Raw genomic sequence first — 15,571 nt, forward strand, 5'->3', positions numbered from 1 at the left:
GCAGATCTAAGTTTGGCCTCATTGAGGGGCAGTATTTCAATATGAGTAGGAGAATGAGAGTAACCCCAAACATTTTTTAAGAAAAAAAAAGCCCTGGTCAGGAGGGACCCCTATTCCCTTCCCAGAGTGGCTTCTCAGGGAACTCTGGGAATTGTAGATCTGTGAGGGGAAGAGGGGTGGTTCTCCTAACTACTCTCAGTACCTTTCACAAACTACACTTCCCAGGATCCTTTGGGGAGAAGCCATGACTGTCAAAGTGGTGTCATAGTGCTTTAAATGAACAGTACAAATGTGAACTTATAAGTTAACGCGTCTGAAAAAGTGGTGACTGACTGGGAAAGAGATCTTGGGGCTGTGACACACAGCAGAACCCAATGTGAGTCCACATCCCGAATTGTGCTATTATTAAATCACATAGAAATGGAGGTTGGAAGAAGGAAAAAATCAAGGATCTGGATTTTTTTCCCTGCGCCAAAGCGCTTGAAACTGAATTTTGAAATCTACCAGCTGTGCTTTCCCAGTAGAAATTTCTGTAGGGGCAGCCAATTTTGTCTGTTGCAACCAAATCAGCAGATGCTCTTGCAGCATCTCAGAGACTTGTCAGAATTTTTTTTTTCTCACATCCTTGAGAAACTTACACCACAATGCTCCCCCCCCCCAAGTGTCACAAGACAGCTGCAACCTTCGCAAAGCCGCTATTCTCCAGAGCCAGATTGGGTTCATGGGAGTTGTAGTCCAGAACATCTGGAGGGCACCAGGTTGGTGAAGTCTGCTCTGATTTCCCTTGATCTGTGAACCTTCCTCTTTGGTCTAAAAAAAAAAAAAAACCCGCGCTTTGTTCCTCTTCAAGTGCTTTGATCATCCACGGAAAGATTCCTAGCAGGGTTCTTATTCTGAGAAACGGTGAATAATTTAGGGCATGCCTTGTCTCCACCGCTCCCTGATCAAAAGCTATGTGTGCTTGGCTGTTGTCAGCATTTGTTAGCGGGGAGTTGGTAGTGCGTACTGTTTTTGTCTGTTTCATTCTGTCCGTTTTAAAATGATTCAAGTTTGCACACACAGAAAGGAAAAGGATATATAGATCTACACGCGTAGACTTATAAATCATTATATGTGCTAATACGAACAGAAGATAAAAATATTGCAGCTGTTGGATAAGGGATTGCTATTATGAATGGAATGGAACTGAAATCAATAAGATTTTGGAACGCAGAAATAAAGTAAAAAATAAAATAAAATAAAAAATTCCTTCCAGTAGCACCTTAGAGACCAACTAAGTTTGTTCTTGGTATGAGCTTTCGTGTGCATGCACACACTTCTTCAGATACAAATAAAGTATCTGAAGAAATAAAGAAGAAATAAAGTAAATTATCAAACCATCAATTCTAGCACGCGGGTGGGGGGGCACCTAAACTATGTAACTGGATATCTGAATGGTTGATATTGGGAATTGCATTGTAATTTGGCATTGATATAATGATATAATGGTATACAGTGGTACCCGGGTTACGTACGCGATCCGTTCCGGGTCGCGGTATGTAATGCAGGCGTGCGTATCACGAACGCACAAAAAAAACCCAGAAGAAGCGCAATTTGAGCACTTCTGCGCATGCGCGAAGTGTGCAGAATGCTTCTGCGCATGCGGGTCGCGCTCGCTCCGGAAACACTTCTGGGCTGCGGGTGTTCGCAACTCGAACGTCCGCAACACGGGGGTTGTGTAACCCGGGGTACCACTGTACTTGATATATGATATAATGATATATTTGGATTATTATAATTGAAAACTATTATCAAAAATAAAATGATGCAAATTTCAGAAGACTCCTGGTGTGGCAAAGGTGAAGTATGGCACTTCCCAATTTTTTTTTAACTTGAGCACAGCTCCTAACATAAGAACAGAGGAAGAGTCTCATGGTTCAGGTCATTGACCCACCTGGTCCAGCATCCTGTTCTCACAATGGCCAACCAGATGCCTATGAGGAACTTGCCAGCAGCCCCTGACTGTAGCGGCACTTTCCCCTCCTATGGTTTTCAGCAACTGGTATTCAGAAAAATTACTACCTCTGACCATGGAGGCAGAGCAAAGCCATGATGGCTAGCAGGCATTGTTAGGTTTTCTCCTCCATCACTTTGTCCAGTCCTCTTTTAAAGCCATTAAAGTTGGCCATTGCTGCGTCCTGTGGGAGGGAGTTCCACAGGAACACACGCACAACACCAGCAGGCGAAAGTACTTTGAACAACACGTGGAAATTCTTGACTTGCAGCTGCAAATAAGATGATCAGAGGAAGCTGCCTGATGCCAATTCAGACCAGTGGTCCATCTAGCTCAGTACTGTCCACACTGACTGGCAGTGGCCTTCTGAGCTTTCAGGGGACATTCCCAGCCCTAGCCAAAGATGCTGAGGACCGAACCTGGGACCTTCAGCATACAAAGCAGATGCTCTGCCATAAAGCCACAGCCCTTCACTGTGCTGATTCTGGCCATTGGTCTATCTAGCTCAGTACTGTCTACACAGACTGGCAGCAGCTCGCCAGGATTTCAGACAGGGAATCCCTTCCAGGCCTACTTGGATGTGCACTTAGGACCTTCTGCATGCAAAACAGATGCTCTACCACTGAGCTAACCCTTTCCTGATTAGGAACTTGGAAAGATACCTTACACGGAGTCAGACCAGCTGGTCCATCTAGCTCAGTATTGTCTACTCTGACTGGCAGCAGCTCTCATGATTTCAGGCAGGGTCTCTCCCAGACTTACCTAGAGATGCTGGGGATTGGACCTGGGACCTTCTGCACGCAGAGCAGGTGCTCGACACTGCTGTTTAGTTTAAAGCAGATTTCCCAGTAGCACAAATTCCCCGTCTGACACCCACACTTGGTTTTATTATTACGATTTTAATTAAATGAGCACAAAGTGTTACTTTGCTTCTTGCTTACACCCTTTATTCGTGGCAGCTTCTCCATAGGAGTCAGTAATTCTTATCTACTCTACTGTATAGTGGTGATTCGTTTCTGCATCTGCCTTCGTTCCGTAACTAACCAGAGCAAAAACAAGGAGGACCTTAGTAAGGGGTGTTTGCAAGGATGCAACAAAGACGTGCAGCAGAAGGTGGAGATTGCAGCCCCAAAGAAGAAGGCATTTCGATGTGGTTGCTTTTAAGCATGGAAATGGAGCACGTTCTGTCCTTACGCAATTTGTGTACATGCTGTTCTTGACACTGCCAGTCATTAAGCACTTAATAAACACATTTGCATACCACACCCACCACCAACCCTTGTTCAAGCTGCACATTATCAGCTTTCCTACTGAACAGCTTCCCTCCCCTAATTCTGCGTTTTGTGCCCAACTGCGGCACACACTATTTATTTGTTTATTGTGTTGGTATCCCAGCTTTGTTTCTCCAGGGAGCTCAAGGCGGCCCCTTCCTCATTTAATCCCCACAACAACCCGGTGAGGTAGGTTAGGCTGAGAAGCAGTGACTGATCCAAGGTCACACTCAGCAAACATCATGATGGCCGAGTGGGGATTTGAACCCAGGTCTCTCAGGTGTGGGAGCAATACTCTAACCCAGGGGTCAGCAAACTCTTTCAGCAGCGGACTGGTCCACTGCCCCTCAGACCTTGTGGGGGGGGGGGCTGGACTATATTTTGTAAAATAAAATAAAAAAATGAATAAAATAAAAAAATTCCTACACCCCCACAAATAATCCAGAGATGCATTTTAAATAAAAGCACACATTCTACTCATGTAAAAACATGCTGTGAAGGATAGGCGTGCCTGGCGTGCTCTGGTCCATGGGGTCACGAAGAGTCGGACACGACTGAACGACTGAACAACAACAACAACAACAAAAAACAACATGCTGATCCCCAGACAATCCATGGTCCGGATTTAGAAGGTGGTTGGGCCAGATCCGGCCTTAGTTTGCCTACCCATGCTCTAACCACTGCACCACACTTTCTCTCTTGGGGGGGGGAGGCAGGGAAACACCATTTCTCTACCACCAAGTTGCAGCCCCTTTTGGTGTGTGATGCAGAGTTTGCAGCGTGGAGGTGAAAGGACATTAAATAACGTTTTAGCAAAAGTGCTAAGCCCAATACCTTACTGAGCAATGGGGTCTGCCCCGCCGGTGCTCTAGCTGGGAAGAGCAGGTATTGTGCAGCTCTGTGATGAATGCCAGAGATGTGCAAAACTGTCATAAAGAAGGAAGAAGACACCTGTGCATATACAAAGTATATTTCCCTCCCACCCACCGAATCCCAAGGGTTATAAAGAACTTCAGCTCTGGATGTATTTATTTTTAAGTTGGAGTAATAAAGGAACAAAGCTCAGTGTTAAGAGCATCTGCTTTGCATGTAGAAGACCCCAGGTTCAATTTGCAATCCCAGACAGCCGCTGCCAGTCAGTGCGGACAATATTGAGCTAGATGGCTGAAGGCCTGATTCAGTAAAAGGCAGCTGCATACCCTCCAACTTTTCTCCAATGAAAATAGGGACGTCCCATTCCATAATAATAATTTTACTATTTATACCCCACACATCTTACTGGGTTGTCCTCAGCCACTCCAGACAGCTTCCAACATATAGAAAAACATAATAAAACAGTAAACAGTTAAAAAAAAAATCCCCATACAGGATTGCCTTCAGACTGCTCAGGGGTCAGATAACTCCATACCCTCCAATGAAAATGGGGACCTTTTCACACCCTCCAACATTTCTCCAATGAAAATAGGGACAGCCTAAGGAAAAGTGGGATCAAATCAGAAATCCGGATGGCTTCTCTAAATCAGAGACGTTCCTGGAAAATAGGGACACTTGGAGAGTCTCCAACTGCCTGCATTCCTAACTGAGAGATGCAAAGTGGCGTAGTAGTTAAACTTTAAAGTCTCGAATTGAGGCCAAATCCACACTACGCCTTTCAAAGCGCGTCCAGCATACATTTAAAGCGCACGGCTCTCTCGCAACGAATCTTGGGAGCTGTAGTTTGTTAAGGGTCCTAGGAATTGTCATCTGCGAAGGGGCAACTACAGCTCCCAGGAGACCTCGGGGTAAATCGTGTGGTTTCGTTGTGCGCGGAAGGCGCCTCCAATGTGCAGGATGGTCCATTATGAGACCAAAGGTACTGTACTGTATAAAGAAAGCATCGGGCCTCTGAGCATGTGCAGACAGTAAGCAGCGCTAGTAGCACTGTGCAAGCACCCGGGTAGGGACCACTCCCAGCCCCTTTGGAGAGCCGCTAATCCCGAGCTCCGCCTTGCCCTGCCCAGATGATGCTCCTCCCTGGAGAGCCGGACGGCGGGGCGAGGCTTGCCGGCCGAGGCTCCTCCGCCTTCCCTTCGCGGGGGCTCCGCCCGATCTGACGTGGCAGCGGCTCCAGCAAGCGGGAGGCCGCCGCGTCCGGAGCGCAGAGCCAAGAGCGCAGAGCGCAGCGCGCGTCGTTGAAGTGAAGGTGCCCGATGGCACGTCCGCGCTTCGTGCTGCTGGTGGCGCTGGTGGTGCTCTCGGGATCGGGGCTGCTCCGCGGCTACGAGCCGGACTGGCGCCGCCTGGAGGGCCTGGCGAGAGGGAAAGTGGAGGTGAGGCCGAGCCTGGAGGGCGGAGGGAACTGGGTGCCTTAGAGCATGTGCAGAGGGCCTGATGCGCCGGGGCCCGACAGCTCCCTGCATTGAAGTCCCGTCCCCACCCCAAGCAAATGTGGTCTCCCTACCACTTGACAGATGAAGCATGAAATGCGCTGGGCAGCCTTGAGCGAAGCGTTGGCTCTCAGCCGGAGCCTAGCCTCCCTCTCAGGGCTGTTGTGAGGTTCTGTGAACAGGTGTCAGTCACAGCCGCAAGCCTTTGAAATGCGGGCGGGACATCAGAAATAATTAAGAATGTAGGGTGTGTTGTTTTTTAATATTGCTGTTGTTGAAAAGCAGTCTGGGGGGGTCGTTAAAAAAAAGAGAGAGAAAAGTGAGATTTGCTTCACAACAGATCATGCCAAACAACTACCAAGCCTAGCATCAGACAGAGTTTGCGCAGAGCTTCCAAGAAGGATGCCTGTCTTTTCTTAGCTATTCAGAGGTATACTGCCCTGGCATATGGATTTTCTATTTTACCATCATTCAGAGGGATATACAAGGTTATCCTAGTTGAAGCTTAGGCCAGGGCTTCCCACAGTGTAGTCTGCAGGCCATTGGTGGGCCACTGACGTTTCAGGCAAGCCTGTGGACCATAATTTACCATGTCTGCGAATAACACTTACAGCTAGAATTCAGATGATTGAACTCTGGGACTCCCTGCCACAAGAGGCGGTGATGACCACCAACTTGGATGGCCTTCAAGGAAGACTAGACAAATTCATGGGGGGGGGGGCTATTGATGGCTACTAGCCACAATGGCTCTGCTCTGCTTCCACGGTCAGAGGCAGTGATACTACTGAATCCCAGTTGCTGGAAATCACAAGGAGGGAGAATTGCTTTTGTGCTCAGGTCCAGCTTGCAGGTTTTCCATTGAGGCATCTGGTTGGCCTCTTTGAGAAGCTGAACTAGATTGGCCCCTGGCCTGTTGCAGCAGGCTCTTCTTAGCATTCTTAATGCTTCTGAATACCAGTTTGCATCTAGCACAGTGCAATAGAATCGCTGAAGCAGGAGGGGAAAGCCATCTTCTAAAACCCTCTGCAATTTTCAGGTAGTCTTGGGGCACGGAGTGGGGGGCAGCTTGAGAACCACAGGCTTAGAGGACTAAGGAGAAATCTGGTGCTATTCCCACATATTCCCAAGTCTGTCCTTGTAGCCATTTTATTTTAGAGCCGAGAGGGGAACTAACAAAGCCCATTTATCCCTGAAGATGACGTGGTAGCATTGGTGGGGGGTTGTTTTTCAATCTGCTAACAGGTGGCCTTGGGCACACCTGCCACAGCAGGTTCTGACAAGCCCTTGGAAATGATTGTCAAGGGAACAGGGGGCGGGGGAACAGCTGTTTTTTATGGTGGGAGGGAAAGGCTGCAGAGGGCGAATGTATTTGTGGGGTTGTCAACAAGTGTCCTGGATTGGCAGAGGTTTCTCCAAGAGCATCATAGAAACATGGAATTGTAGAGTTGGAAGGGACCCTGAGGAGCATCTAGTCCCCTTGGTGTCCCATACGGGGATCGAACCTGTGAACCTGGCATTACCAGCACCATGCTCTAACCAACTGAGCTGGACCCCCAACTCCCCATCAGACCCAGAAACCATCACAGTCAGTGGCCAAGGACAATGGGAGTTAACAACACGAGAGCACTCGTCCATCCTTCAGTTTCCAGCCATTGCTGCCTCCAGCTTTGGAGGCAGAGCACAGCCATTATGCCTAGTAGCCGTTGTTCCAGAGATTGAATTATGTGTCCCATCAATAAGTGCTCTCTTTTCTCTGTCCTGACTCTTCCAACTTTCAGCTTCATTTGATGCCCACCAGTTTCCCTAGCCATTTCCTCCACACCAGGCATAGGCAAACTCAGCCCTCCAGATGTTTTGGGACTACAACTTCCATCACCTCTAGCTAACAGGACCAGTGGTCAGGGATCATGGGAGTTGTAGTCCCAAAACACCTGGAGGGCCAAGTTTGCCTATGCCTGTTCCCCACCACTTTTATTGTGTATTTCCATTTCTCTGAGCTAAAGAGCCCCCAAAGTTGCAGGCTTTCCTCAAAGGGCAATCGCTCCATCCCCTTTATCGTTTTGGTTGCCCTGACCTGGGATAGCTCAGTCAGTAGAGCAGGCATCCCCAAACTTCGGTCCTCCAGATGTTTTGGACTACAATTCCCATCATCCCTGACCACTGGTCCTGTTAGCTAGGGATCATGAGAGTTGTAGGCCAAAACATCTGGAGGGCCAGTTTGGGGGTGCCTGCAGTAGAGCATGAGACTCTTAAATCTCAGGGTCGTGGGTTTGAGCCCCACATTGGGTAAAAGATTCCTGCACTCCAGGGGGTTGGACTAGATGACTCTTGTGGTCCGTTCCAACTCTACAATTCTATAAAGGAGATGCTGGCTGGCTGGTGAGCTGTTGGGAGTTGGGTGTCGGACAATGTCTGGAGGTCCGCAGGCTCCCCGTCCCTCCACTGCATGAATTGAGTCTGGATTTCTGGAGAAGTGTGTTTGTGTTTGATGGCGTATTCATGCTCCGTTTTCTCCCTTTCAAAGAGCTGTGGAGGATGACGGCTGAACCGCCTCCCAGAGGTAAGTGTTGCTTCGTTCCTGTTCGCCGACACCTATCATTCACTTCCCCTGGGTGAAGAAGTGCTGCAACGGCTCATAAGACAGAAGGCAGGGAGCCCAACAGTAGGTGGCGCCAGAGAGCCAATGACAGGCGGAACCCAACACATTCTAGGGTTTCCCCGATCCTCCTCCTTGCCAGAACTGAGATGGAGGAGAAAGAAGCTGACAGGCAGGGCCACCTCCTAGACTGACTGAATGTAGGGAGGCGGGCAGGTGGGGACTGGCTGAAAGCAGTCTGGGGTTGGTGGGGCATAATAGGGAGGGCATTCCACAACCGGGGAGCCACAACCGGAAAGGCCCTGTCACCAACAAAGCCTCACCTGTTGATTGTAGGTTCCGAAAATAAACTGGGCTGGTGGGGCAGGGGGAGCAGTCTTATTCCATGTGTAATATTTGCATTTTCTTTCCCCTAGGTGAAGGCCTTCATCAATGAGGACTTGCCTCTGTAGTATCCTTTTCGTATGTTTGTGCAGGGCCTAAGCATTGGAGGTGAAGGGGAGACTTTTCCAGGGTCCCCAGGCAGCTACCTTCGGCTGCAAGCCCATCTCTCCCAAATTATTTATCCTCTCTGGCCCAGGAGCCCAAACTTGAGAAATTCTGAATTGCCGAGCCTGACGCCCTTTAGGATGCTGGCTGGGGGCTGATGAGTGTCATAATCTGAAACCTCTGGAGGGCACCAGGTTGGCAGAGTCTAACCAGGGAGCTGATTTGCTAAACCTGCTGGCCAACGCAGCAACAGAACTTGGGTGTCCTCACTCACCCTTGCCCGAAACCCCTGGAGAGATGCTGCCAGTCAGTGTAGACAATATTGAGCTAGATGAGCCACTGGTCTGGCTCTGTTAGGCAGCTTCCTTCGCCTATACCCTACTTCCTTAACTGCCTTTTCCAGCCACAACCTTGACATGAAGCACCTCGCCGGAGCAGACCCCGAACTCATCCTGTTGAACTCACAGTACAAAGAGCTGGAGGTGAGAGGGAACTTTGACCCCCCTCCCCCCGCAATTGGTGTGACCCACCAGAGGAATTTTAGCTTTGGGCAGAACTGGTAGAGGTGATGCTCTTCACGGAATATGCAATTGCAGGAATAGTTTTGCTTTTGATTCTGAATCGAGCAAGTAGGGCCCGCAACAAAATGTTGCAGCGCAGCAAGAATTCATCTCCCTAAGAATCATGGGGGTTTCTTTTTAAATCTTATTTTTCAAGGAGGTTTCAATGGCGTTGAAGGGATGCTTGAAAGTATATGGGCAGCAGGTTGGTAAATCACAGCCAGATTGGTTATTGTTGTCCAGCAAACCAGTGAGTGGGACTCTTTAATTCCTCCTCTGCTGGACTAGCAAGATTAAGTTGCATAGCACTTTAAAAGCTCCAGAAATATTCAAAAGAAGAGGGAATGGGTGCAGCAGGCTTTTGGGGGGCTTCTCTTCTGGAATCCGTCTGCCAGATTTCAGCCATAGGCAGGTAAGCTGCAAATCTTGCTCTGTGATGCTTAACAGGCTAATTAATGTGCTGCTCACACAGCAGAGGAGCAAAGGAAGGTCAAATATGGGTGTAGCCAGAATTTATGTTGAGGGGGGAGGCAGGACACCCACCTGTCATCATCCTCTGCCTGGCTCTGTCTTAGCAGATTCGGAATGAAACGTCTCAACAACAGTTGTTTTAAATTACTTTCCTTTGACCCCAAGCGGTCAGAAAAATCTGCCAAAATCTCCAGCCATTTAGGAAGTTAAATTAAAAAAAATTAACATCAGGGAGTACCTTTCATGCGGTTAACGAGTCTATTTTGCAAAATTACAAAGAGCATGCCTTTTTAATCTTATTTTTAAAAATCTAAACTAAAACAGGTTATCCTGGATTTGCCGAAAACCTTTTCAGCTATTCCTTCTCTAATTTTTTCCAATGCAGTTTTTCTGCGTGCACTCAGTAAACATAGGCAATTTCTACTTTTAAGTATTTTTATTTACTTGATGGGGGGGGCAGCTGTCCCCTGGCTATGCCCATGGGTCCAATGCCATCTGTGTTTGGATATGCTGGCGCCAATCCAAGTGGGTCTCAGCATGTTGTTGCCACCTGCAAGTCTCCGGTTGACCAGGGGAAGGAGGACTGTGGCTCTGTGCCAGGGCATGTGCTTTGCTTGCAGAAGGTCCCCGTTTCAATTCTCACTAGCATCTCCAGGTAGGGCAGGGAAGGCCTTTGGTCTGAAGCCCCGGAGTGCTGCTGCCCATCAGTGTAGCTCAGGGGTAAGAGCATCTTCCAGCCCCAACTGCCAGCCTGTGTAAGCAACACTGAGCTAGGTGGACCAATCCTCTTGACTTGGCCTAAGTCAGCGCCCTATGCATTTATTTTGCAGAGAATTCCACTGAGTGATATGTCCCGCAAAGAAATCAACGAGCTGGTGCAGAAGTTGGGCTTCTACCGGAAGGAGAAACCCGATTCGCCTGTCCCCAAAGAGTTCCAGCTTGCTCCTGCCCGGCCGCTCCCTGGTTCAGAAGGTGCCAAGGGAGAGCATGTATCAGAGAGCAAAGGTGCTGCAGGTGGAGAACTCTAGATCTGTTGTGCTCTTAAGAACCTCAGGGGTGTCTTGTGTGCGAGTGTGTGCAAGGGTTGAGTGTGTGGCTCATGTTTTAATACATGCACAAGCATAGCTGTACCGGTGGGTGTGCACGGCAGGATATGTTGTTAGTATATGCAGGGTTGTGTGTGCACGCCTGCCAGAGGAGAGCCAAGGAATGTGGCCTGGGCTGTAGAATCGGTCCTTAAAAAAAAAGAAAAGAAAACACAAGTTTCTAGACCTCGTGGTTGGAAAGGTATACATGAAAGCGCCTGGGCAGTGCCTGCTGATCTCCTGAGGCTTGAAGGGGGTTGCAGTAGATGACTCTTTTGGTCCCTTTCAAATCTGAGCAGTCTTGCATGCACAGGTCTGCTCTTCAATTCCCACCAGCAAAAATAGCAAGATACGAATATGCCACATTTGCAGGATATGCAACCAAATGCAACGTCCCCTCATTGCAGAAATTTGGATTTCATTAATTTGTTCTAGAGTAAAGAGCACACACTGTCCTGTCTGTGGAACGTGAGTAAAAAGTGGTGTGGAAGAAGCTGTGATCTGGGGTGTGGATTCAGGGGGGAAGTGTGCTCTCCCCACTGCCTGGGGAAAAAGCCAGACCTGGACCAGATCACCTCGAGTCCCTCCTTGGTCTGCGCACCATTTCTGTCTAGATTCATTCGATCATGCATAGCCCAGTTGGAAAGGTTGGCTCTGTGCCTCTTTGTATAGTTCAGACTGGGAACCCGTAGCCTTCCAGATGTTGCTGGATTCCTTCCCCCCAAGTTTTAGTCATGCTGGCTGAGGGGAGCTGGAGACCACCAACATCTGGAGGGGGCAACAGGTCCTTCCCTCCTGCTTTCGGTTCAGACCACACTCCCTAGCTGCTGTTCCTTGCTCCAGGCCATAAGCAAGCCTTCGTGTTTTTCTGCAGCTGTGCCCCGTCTGCATGAGACAGGATGATACCCTCGGCTGAAAGCTCTTGGTGCCCAGGGTGGATAGTCAAGTGTCCCATCAGGCTTCGGAGCACAGTGCACTAAGGAACACGAGCTCAGTCACCGACCCTGCAAAAAAAACCCAAACCCTCTTGCAGTCGTGCCTAGAAACAGTAAAGTCTTTTACATCCACTGTGCTTGTATCTGTGTGTCTGTTGCTGGATAATTAAAAGTCCCAGGCTGAACTGATCAAGGTGTTCCCCTGGGTCCTCAACCCCATCCCACCCTCAGAAACTCACTGTGATGAGGTGGCGAGGTGACCTTTTTCCTTCCTTGAAGAGCACGGGGAGCTGAAGGAAGAAGTTGGACGCTCTTTCCTTGTTCTTCCTTCAACTCCTATCCGCTCTGTCTGCAGTCAAAGGAGGAAGTTGGAAGAGCGATGTTGTGACCCTCCAGGCACTGCGGTTGCCCTGAGAGCAAATATTTTTAGGGGCACGCCTCAGCAGCTGCCATGCTGGCTAGAGACTCTGTCCTGCCTCGCCTGAGCAGCGTGCCGAGTTGAGGGAGAGGGTGTGTCAATCCATCCCTCAGCCGTGCGGTGTCCCCTGCCAGTGGGGGAGGCAGGTGGACGGCAAGACTCAAGGTCGTGGCAGCGCCCAGGGTCAAGCCGTGCACCCACACATGCCCGGCTCCTGTTCTGCGCCACCGCAGCACCGCATGGAGGTGCCGGTTAGGAAGCGCAGTCCTTGCCTTAGGGTGCACAATGCTTTCCATGCCCAGGGTGTTGGCAACCCATGCTACGCCACTGCTATTTAAACCACCTCACAGTGTTGTTGTGAGGATAAAATGGTTGGAGGAAAAGGTGGGGTGTAAATGCAATTACAGGAATACAAACTCCCCTAATCCCTGACCACTGGCCAAGGCTGACGGAAGCTGGGAATCCAGCAATATCTCAGTGGCTCAAGAGGTACCCGGATCCTGCTGCACACCAGCCTGCCGCTGGCATTACCAAACAGCTGGAAGGGGCCAAGTTGGGGTAGGTGTATGCTAACCTTAAAAGGACCGAGCCCTGGAGGTTGGAGAACTGTACGAAGCATAAAGGGCCGCCAAAACAGTCTATCCAAACTTTTATTGTCTTGCTGGTGCCTACATAAACATCCTTGTGCGAGTGCAAGAACCGTTACAATCGGGCGCGTGGCTGAGTGCTGAGAGCGGTGTCAGAGGAGCACATCCCACTGTCTGTCCCCTCGCCCCAGGCTCCAGTCGTTCTCAGCTGGCTCATCTGCCCAACCTTCCTGTATTTATCGGGTCCTCAAAAGGGAAGGAGACTTGTGCAAAGGGCTGAAGGCTGATATGCTGGGAACTCCCAGGAACAGAGTGGGCATTGCTCAATGGTGCACAGGCAGGAGAGCTGTTCCATACGGAGAGGTCACGCCAGAATGAAACCCACATGGGTCCCCCTCTCTGCTGCCATGTTTTAAGCACCCAGAGTGGACCACAATCGCTCCTGGGCTGGCAGAGCCAAGGGTGAATGCGCACATGGATGGGCAATACTTAATTTCAGCAAACTGGTGGCCAAGAGATGGGAACTGGCATGCCCTGTGCTTTGCAAGGGAGCCTCTGAGCTGGTGCAGAGTGTGCCCTTCACCACCACCATTCAGACAGGGAACACGGTTTGTTTCTTTAAAAAAAAAAATCTGTCCTCTCTACCCCAAGCAGCAAAGAAAACCCACTTCTCTGTCCAGTTACCCCACAACTTCAAAGGCTGCACTTTTCTAAACGAACTGATTTCAGGAGGCGTTTCGGTCAGGATTCAGGGGTGGCCCTGAGGTCTCCTCCCATCCCTCGTCCAGCTTTCACCCTTTCTTGGCCAGGAAGGAAGCTATTTGCCACCTGAAAGCCTGGCTTCTCCTACCCACTGGCGCCAGCAGGGTTCAATCCAGAAGAGGCACAGTCCCAGCCCAGTGGGGCCTGTACACTGCATTTATAATTGGGTTCCTCTTCTGGAAGTGTGGGGAGGGGAGCACGAGGAAAGTGCAAGACCTCTGCCTCTACGGTGGGGTAAAGGAAGAGGCCTCTGCCATAGCTCAGCAGTAGAGAATCTGCTTTGCATGCAGAAAGTCCCAGGTTCAACCCCCAGGCAGGGCTGGGGGAGAGTCTCCCTATCAAAAATCCTAGAGAGCCACTGCCAGTCAGTGTAGACAATACTGAGCTAGATGGACCAACAGTCAGAAGCAGTATAGTAAAAGGCTGCATTCAGCTTTATGGCAGAACATCTGCTTGGCATGCAGAAGGCCCCAGGTTCAAGTCCCGGCAGCATCTCCGGCTAGGGCTGGGAATGTCCCCTGAAAAGCCTAGAAAGCCACTCGCAAGTCACGGTTGCCAGTACTAAGATAGAAAGGACCAGCGGGTTTGGATCGACAGAAGGTAGCTAGCTATCTACGTCCCTAACGTCTGGTTGGGGGGGGGGGGGAGAGACACCACACCTGCCTATAACCTGCTGAGCAGGCTCTGCACTTGCAACGGTCACTGCAGTTCAAGGATTTGGGGGAGGTGGGAAGCGGGGGCGAGTTAAGATCTGCACACACAGATGACAACACCCGCCCCACCCCCCGGTCGCCTTTTTTAGCATGCTCCAGCATTTAGCCGTTCAAAGGTACAGACAAGACACGCGTCAGTCAATCGCACCTGCCCGTAATGCTGCTCGGCCGTGCACGATGCAAAAAAAAAAAGGGAGTTTTGAAAAAGGAGGAAACGGGAATAACTTACAGTAAATAACGACGACAACAACAATAATATAAAAAGCACGTGCGGATGAGAAGGGCAGTCCCGGTTCTCTCCGTAGAGCGATCTAAGCTCGGCCGGCCCCCTCCAAACCGGCCTGGATTGCCAACTGCCCAGCCTGCTGTAGTGGGGTGTGTGTGTGTGGGGGGGTGTTGGTTCCTCTTGCCTTTTTGCTGCTGCGGGTGTGGCTCCTGCCCATAGTAAGAGTTCTCTGAAAGCAGGGGGGGAGAGGAGGTAGGGCTGCAGGAACACGGATCAGGTCCAGAGGAGCAAGCAAAGACATCCTCCTTTCCCCTGCTGCCGCACCCGGGGTGGGCGGGTGGGTTGGTGGGGGCCAGGCTAGGCTGGATGTTTCGGAGGGAAGGGTAGGGGCGAGGGGGGGGCAGGAGAGAGGAAGACTAGAAGCGCTGCTGCCTCATACGGAGTTCGTGGCGCCGCAGGTGGTTGTAGAGGGACTGCACGTAGGTGAAGACACACTTGGCGTCGGGACGTTTCCCCATGATCATCATGTCTTCCACATCCACCAAGGGCACGCAGTCCACAAGCACCCTGCAAGGGGGGGGGGGGAGAGAAAGGGGGAAAGTAGGTAGTCAAGGGAAATGTAAAAAGGTCAAGGACCCCTGGACAGTTAAGTCCAGTCAAAGGTGACTGTGGCGCTCATCTCGCTTTCAGGCCGAGGGAGCCAGCGTTTGTCCACAGACAGCTTTCCAGGTCATGTGGCCAGTAAGGGGGTGTGGTGGTTGCTGTCTGCTCCGTGTGTCACCACTTGGGGGTGTGCGTGGCAAAATGCTGGGCAGCACTCACCTTGGGGCCTGCAGTGCGCCAGAGCCACGCATCTCTCTTGGGAGAGATGTGGTGGCTTGGGCGCCCATAGGCTCTGTGCTGCCCAAGTGGTCCGCCCGCTGCCTCCCCCCCCTCCCCCCAGCTGTAGGGCGGCTGAGTGGGAGGAGGCAGGCAGATTCCAGAGGCCCCGCGCCGATCCAGGCACCCGAGCGGCTTCCTCCACCGCTGAGCATGAGCAAACCGCTTCTGGCGCAACGGAACACCGTGACGGAAACCAGAGCGCACGGAAACGGCGTTT

At 50.6% G+C, this 15,571-nt stretch overlaps 2 protein-coding genes across 2 annotated transcripts in view; one reads left to right on the forward strand and one right to left on the reverse strand.

Annotated features, from left to right (window-relative positions):
- The first annotated feature begins 5,250 nt into the window (after positions 1-5,250).
- Positions 5,251-10,998, forward strand: SELENOM (selenoprotein M). Its single transcript, XM_033135962.1, has 5 exons — positions 5,251-5,573; positions 8,155-8,190; positions 8,643-8,677; positions 9,119-9,197; positions 10,577-10,998. Exons 1-5 carry the CDS (start codon positions 5,454-5,456, stop codon positions 10,772-10,774), a joined length of 468 nt encoding a protein of 155 aa, XP_032991853.1. The 5' UTR covers positions 5,251-5,453; the 3' UTR covers positions 10,775-10,998.
- A 3,879-nt stretch (positions 10,999-14,877) lies between these two features.
- The window catches only part of SMTN (smoothelin), a 77,009-nt gene continuing 76,315 nt past the window's right edge, over positions 14,878-15,571 (reverse strand). Inside the window, exon 23 of the mRNA XM_033136121.1 lies at positions 14,878-15,039. Coding sequence (XP_032992012.1) covers positions 14,889-15,039 — 151 coding nt within the window. The 3' untranslated portion in view covers positions 14,878-14,888. The remainder of the gene's footprint in view (positions 15,040-15,571) is intronic.

Source organism: Lacerta agilis, chromosome 17, assembly GCF_009819535.1.
Source record: "Lacerta agilis isolate rLacAgi1 chromosome 17, rLacAgi1.pri, whole genome shotgun sequence".
NCBI classification, from domain to species: domain Eukaryota; kingdom Metazoa; phylum Chordata; class Lepidosauria; order Squamata; family Lacertidae; genus Lacerta; species Lacerta agilis.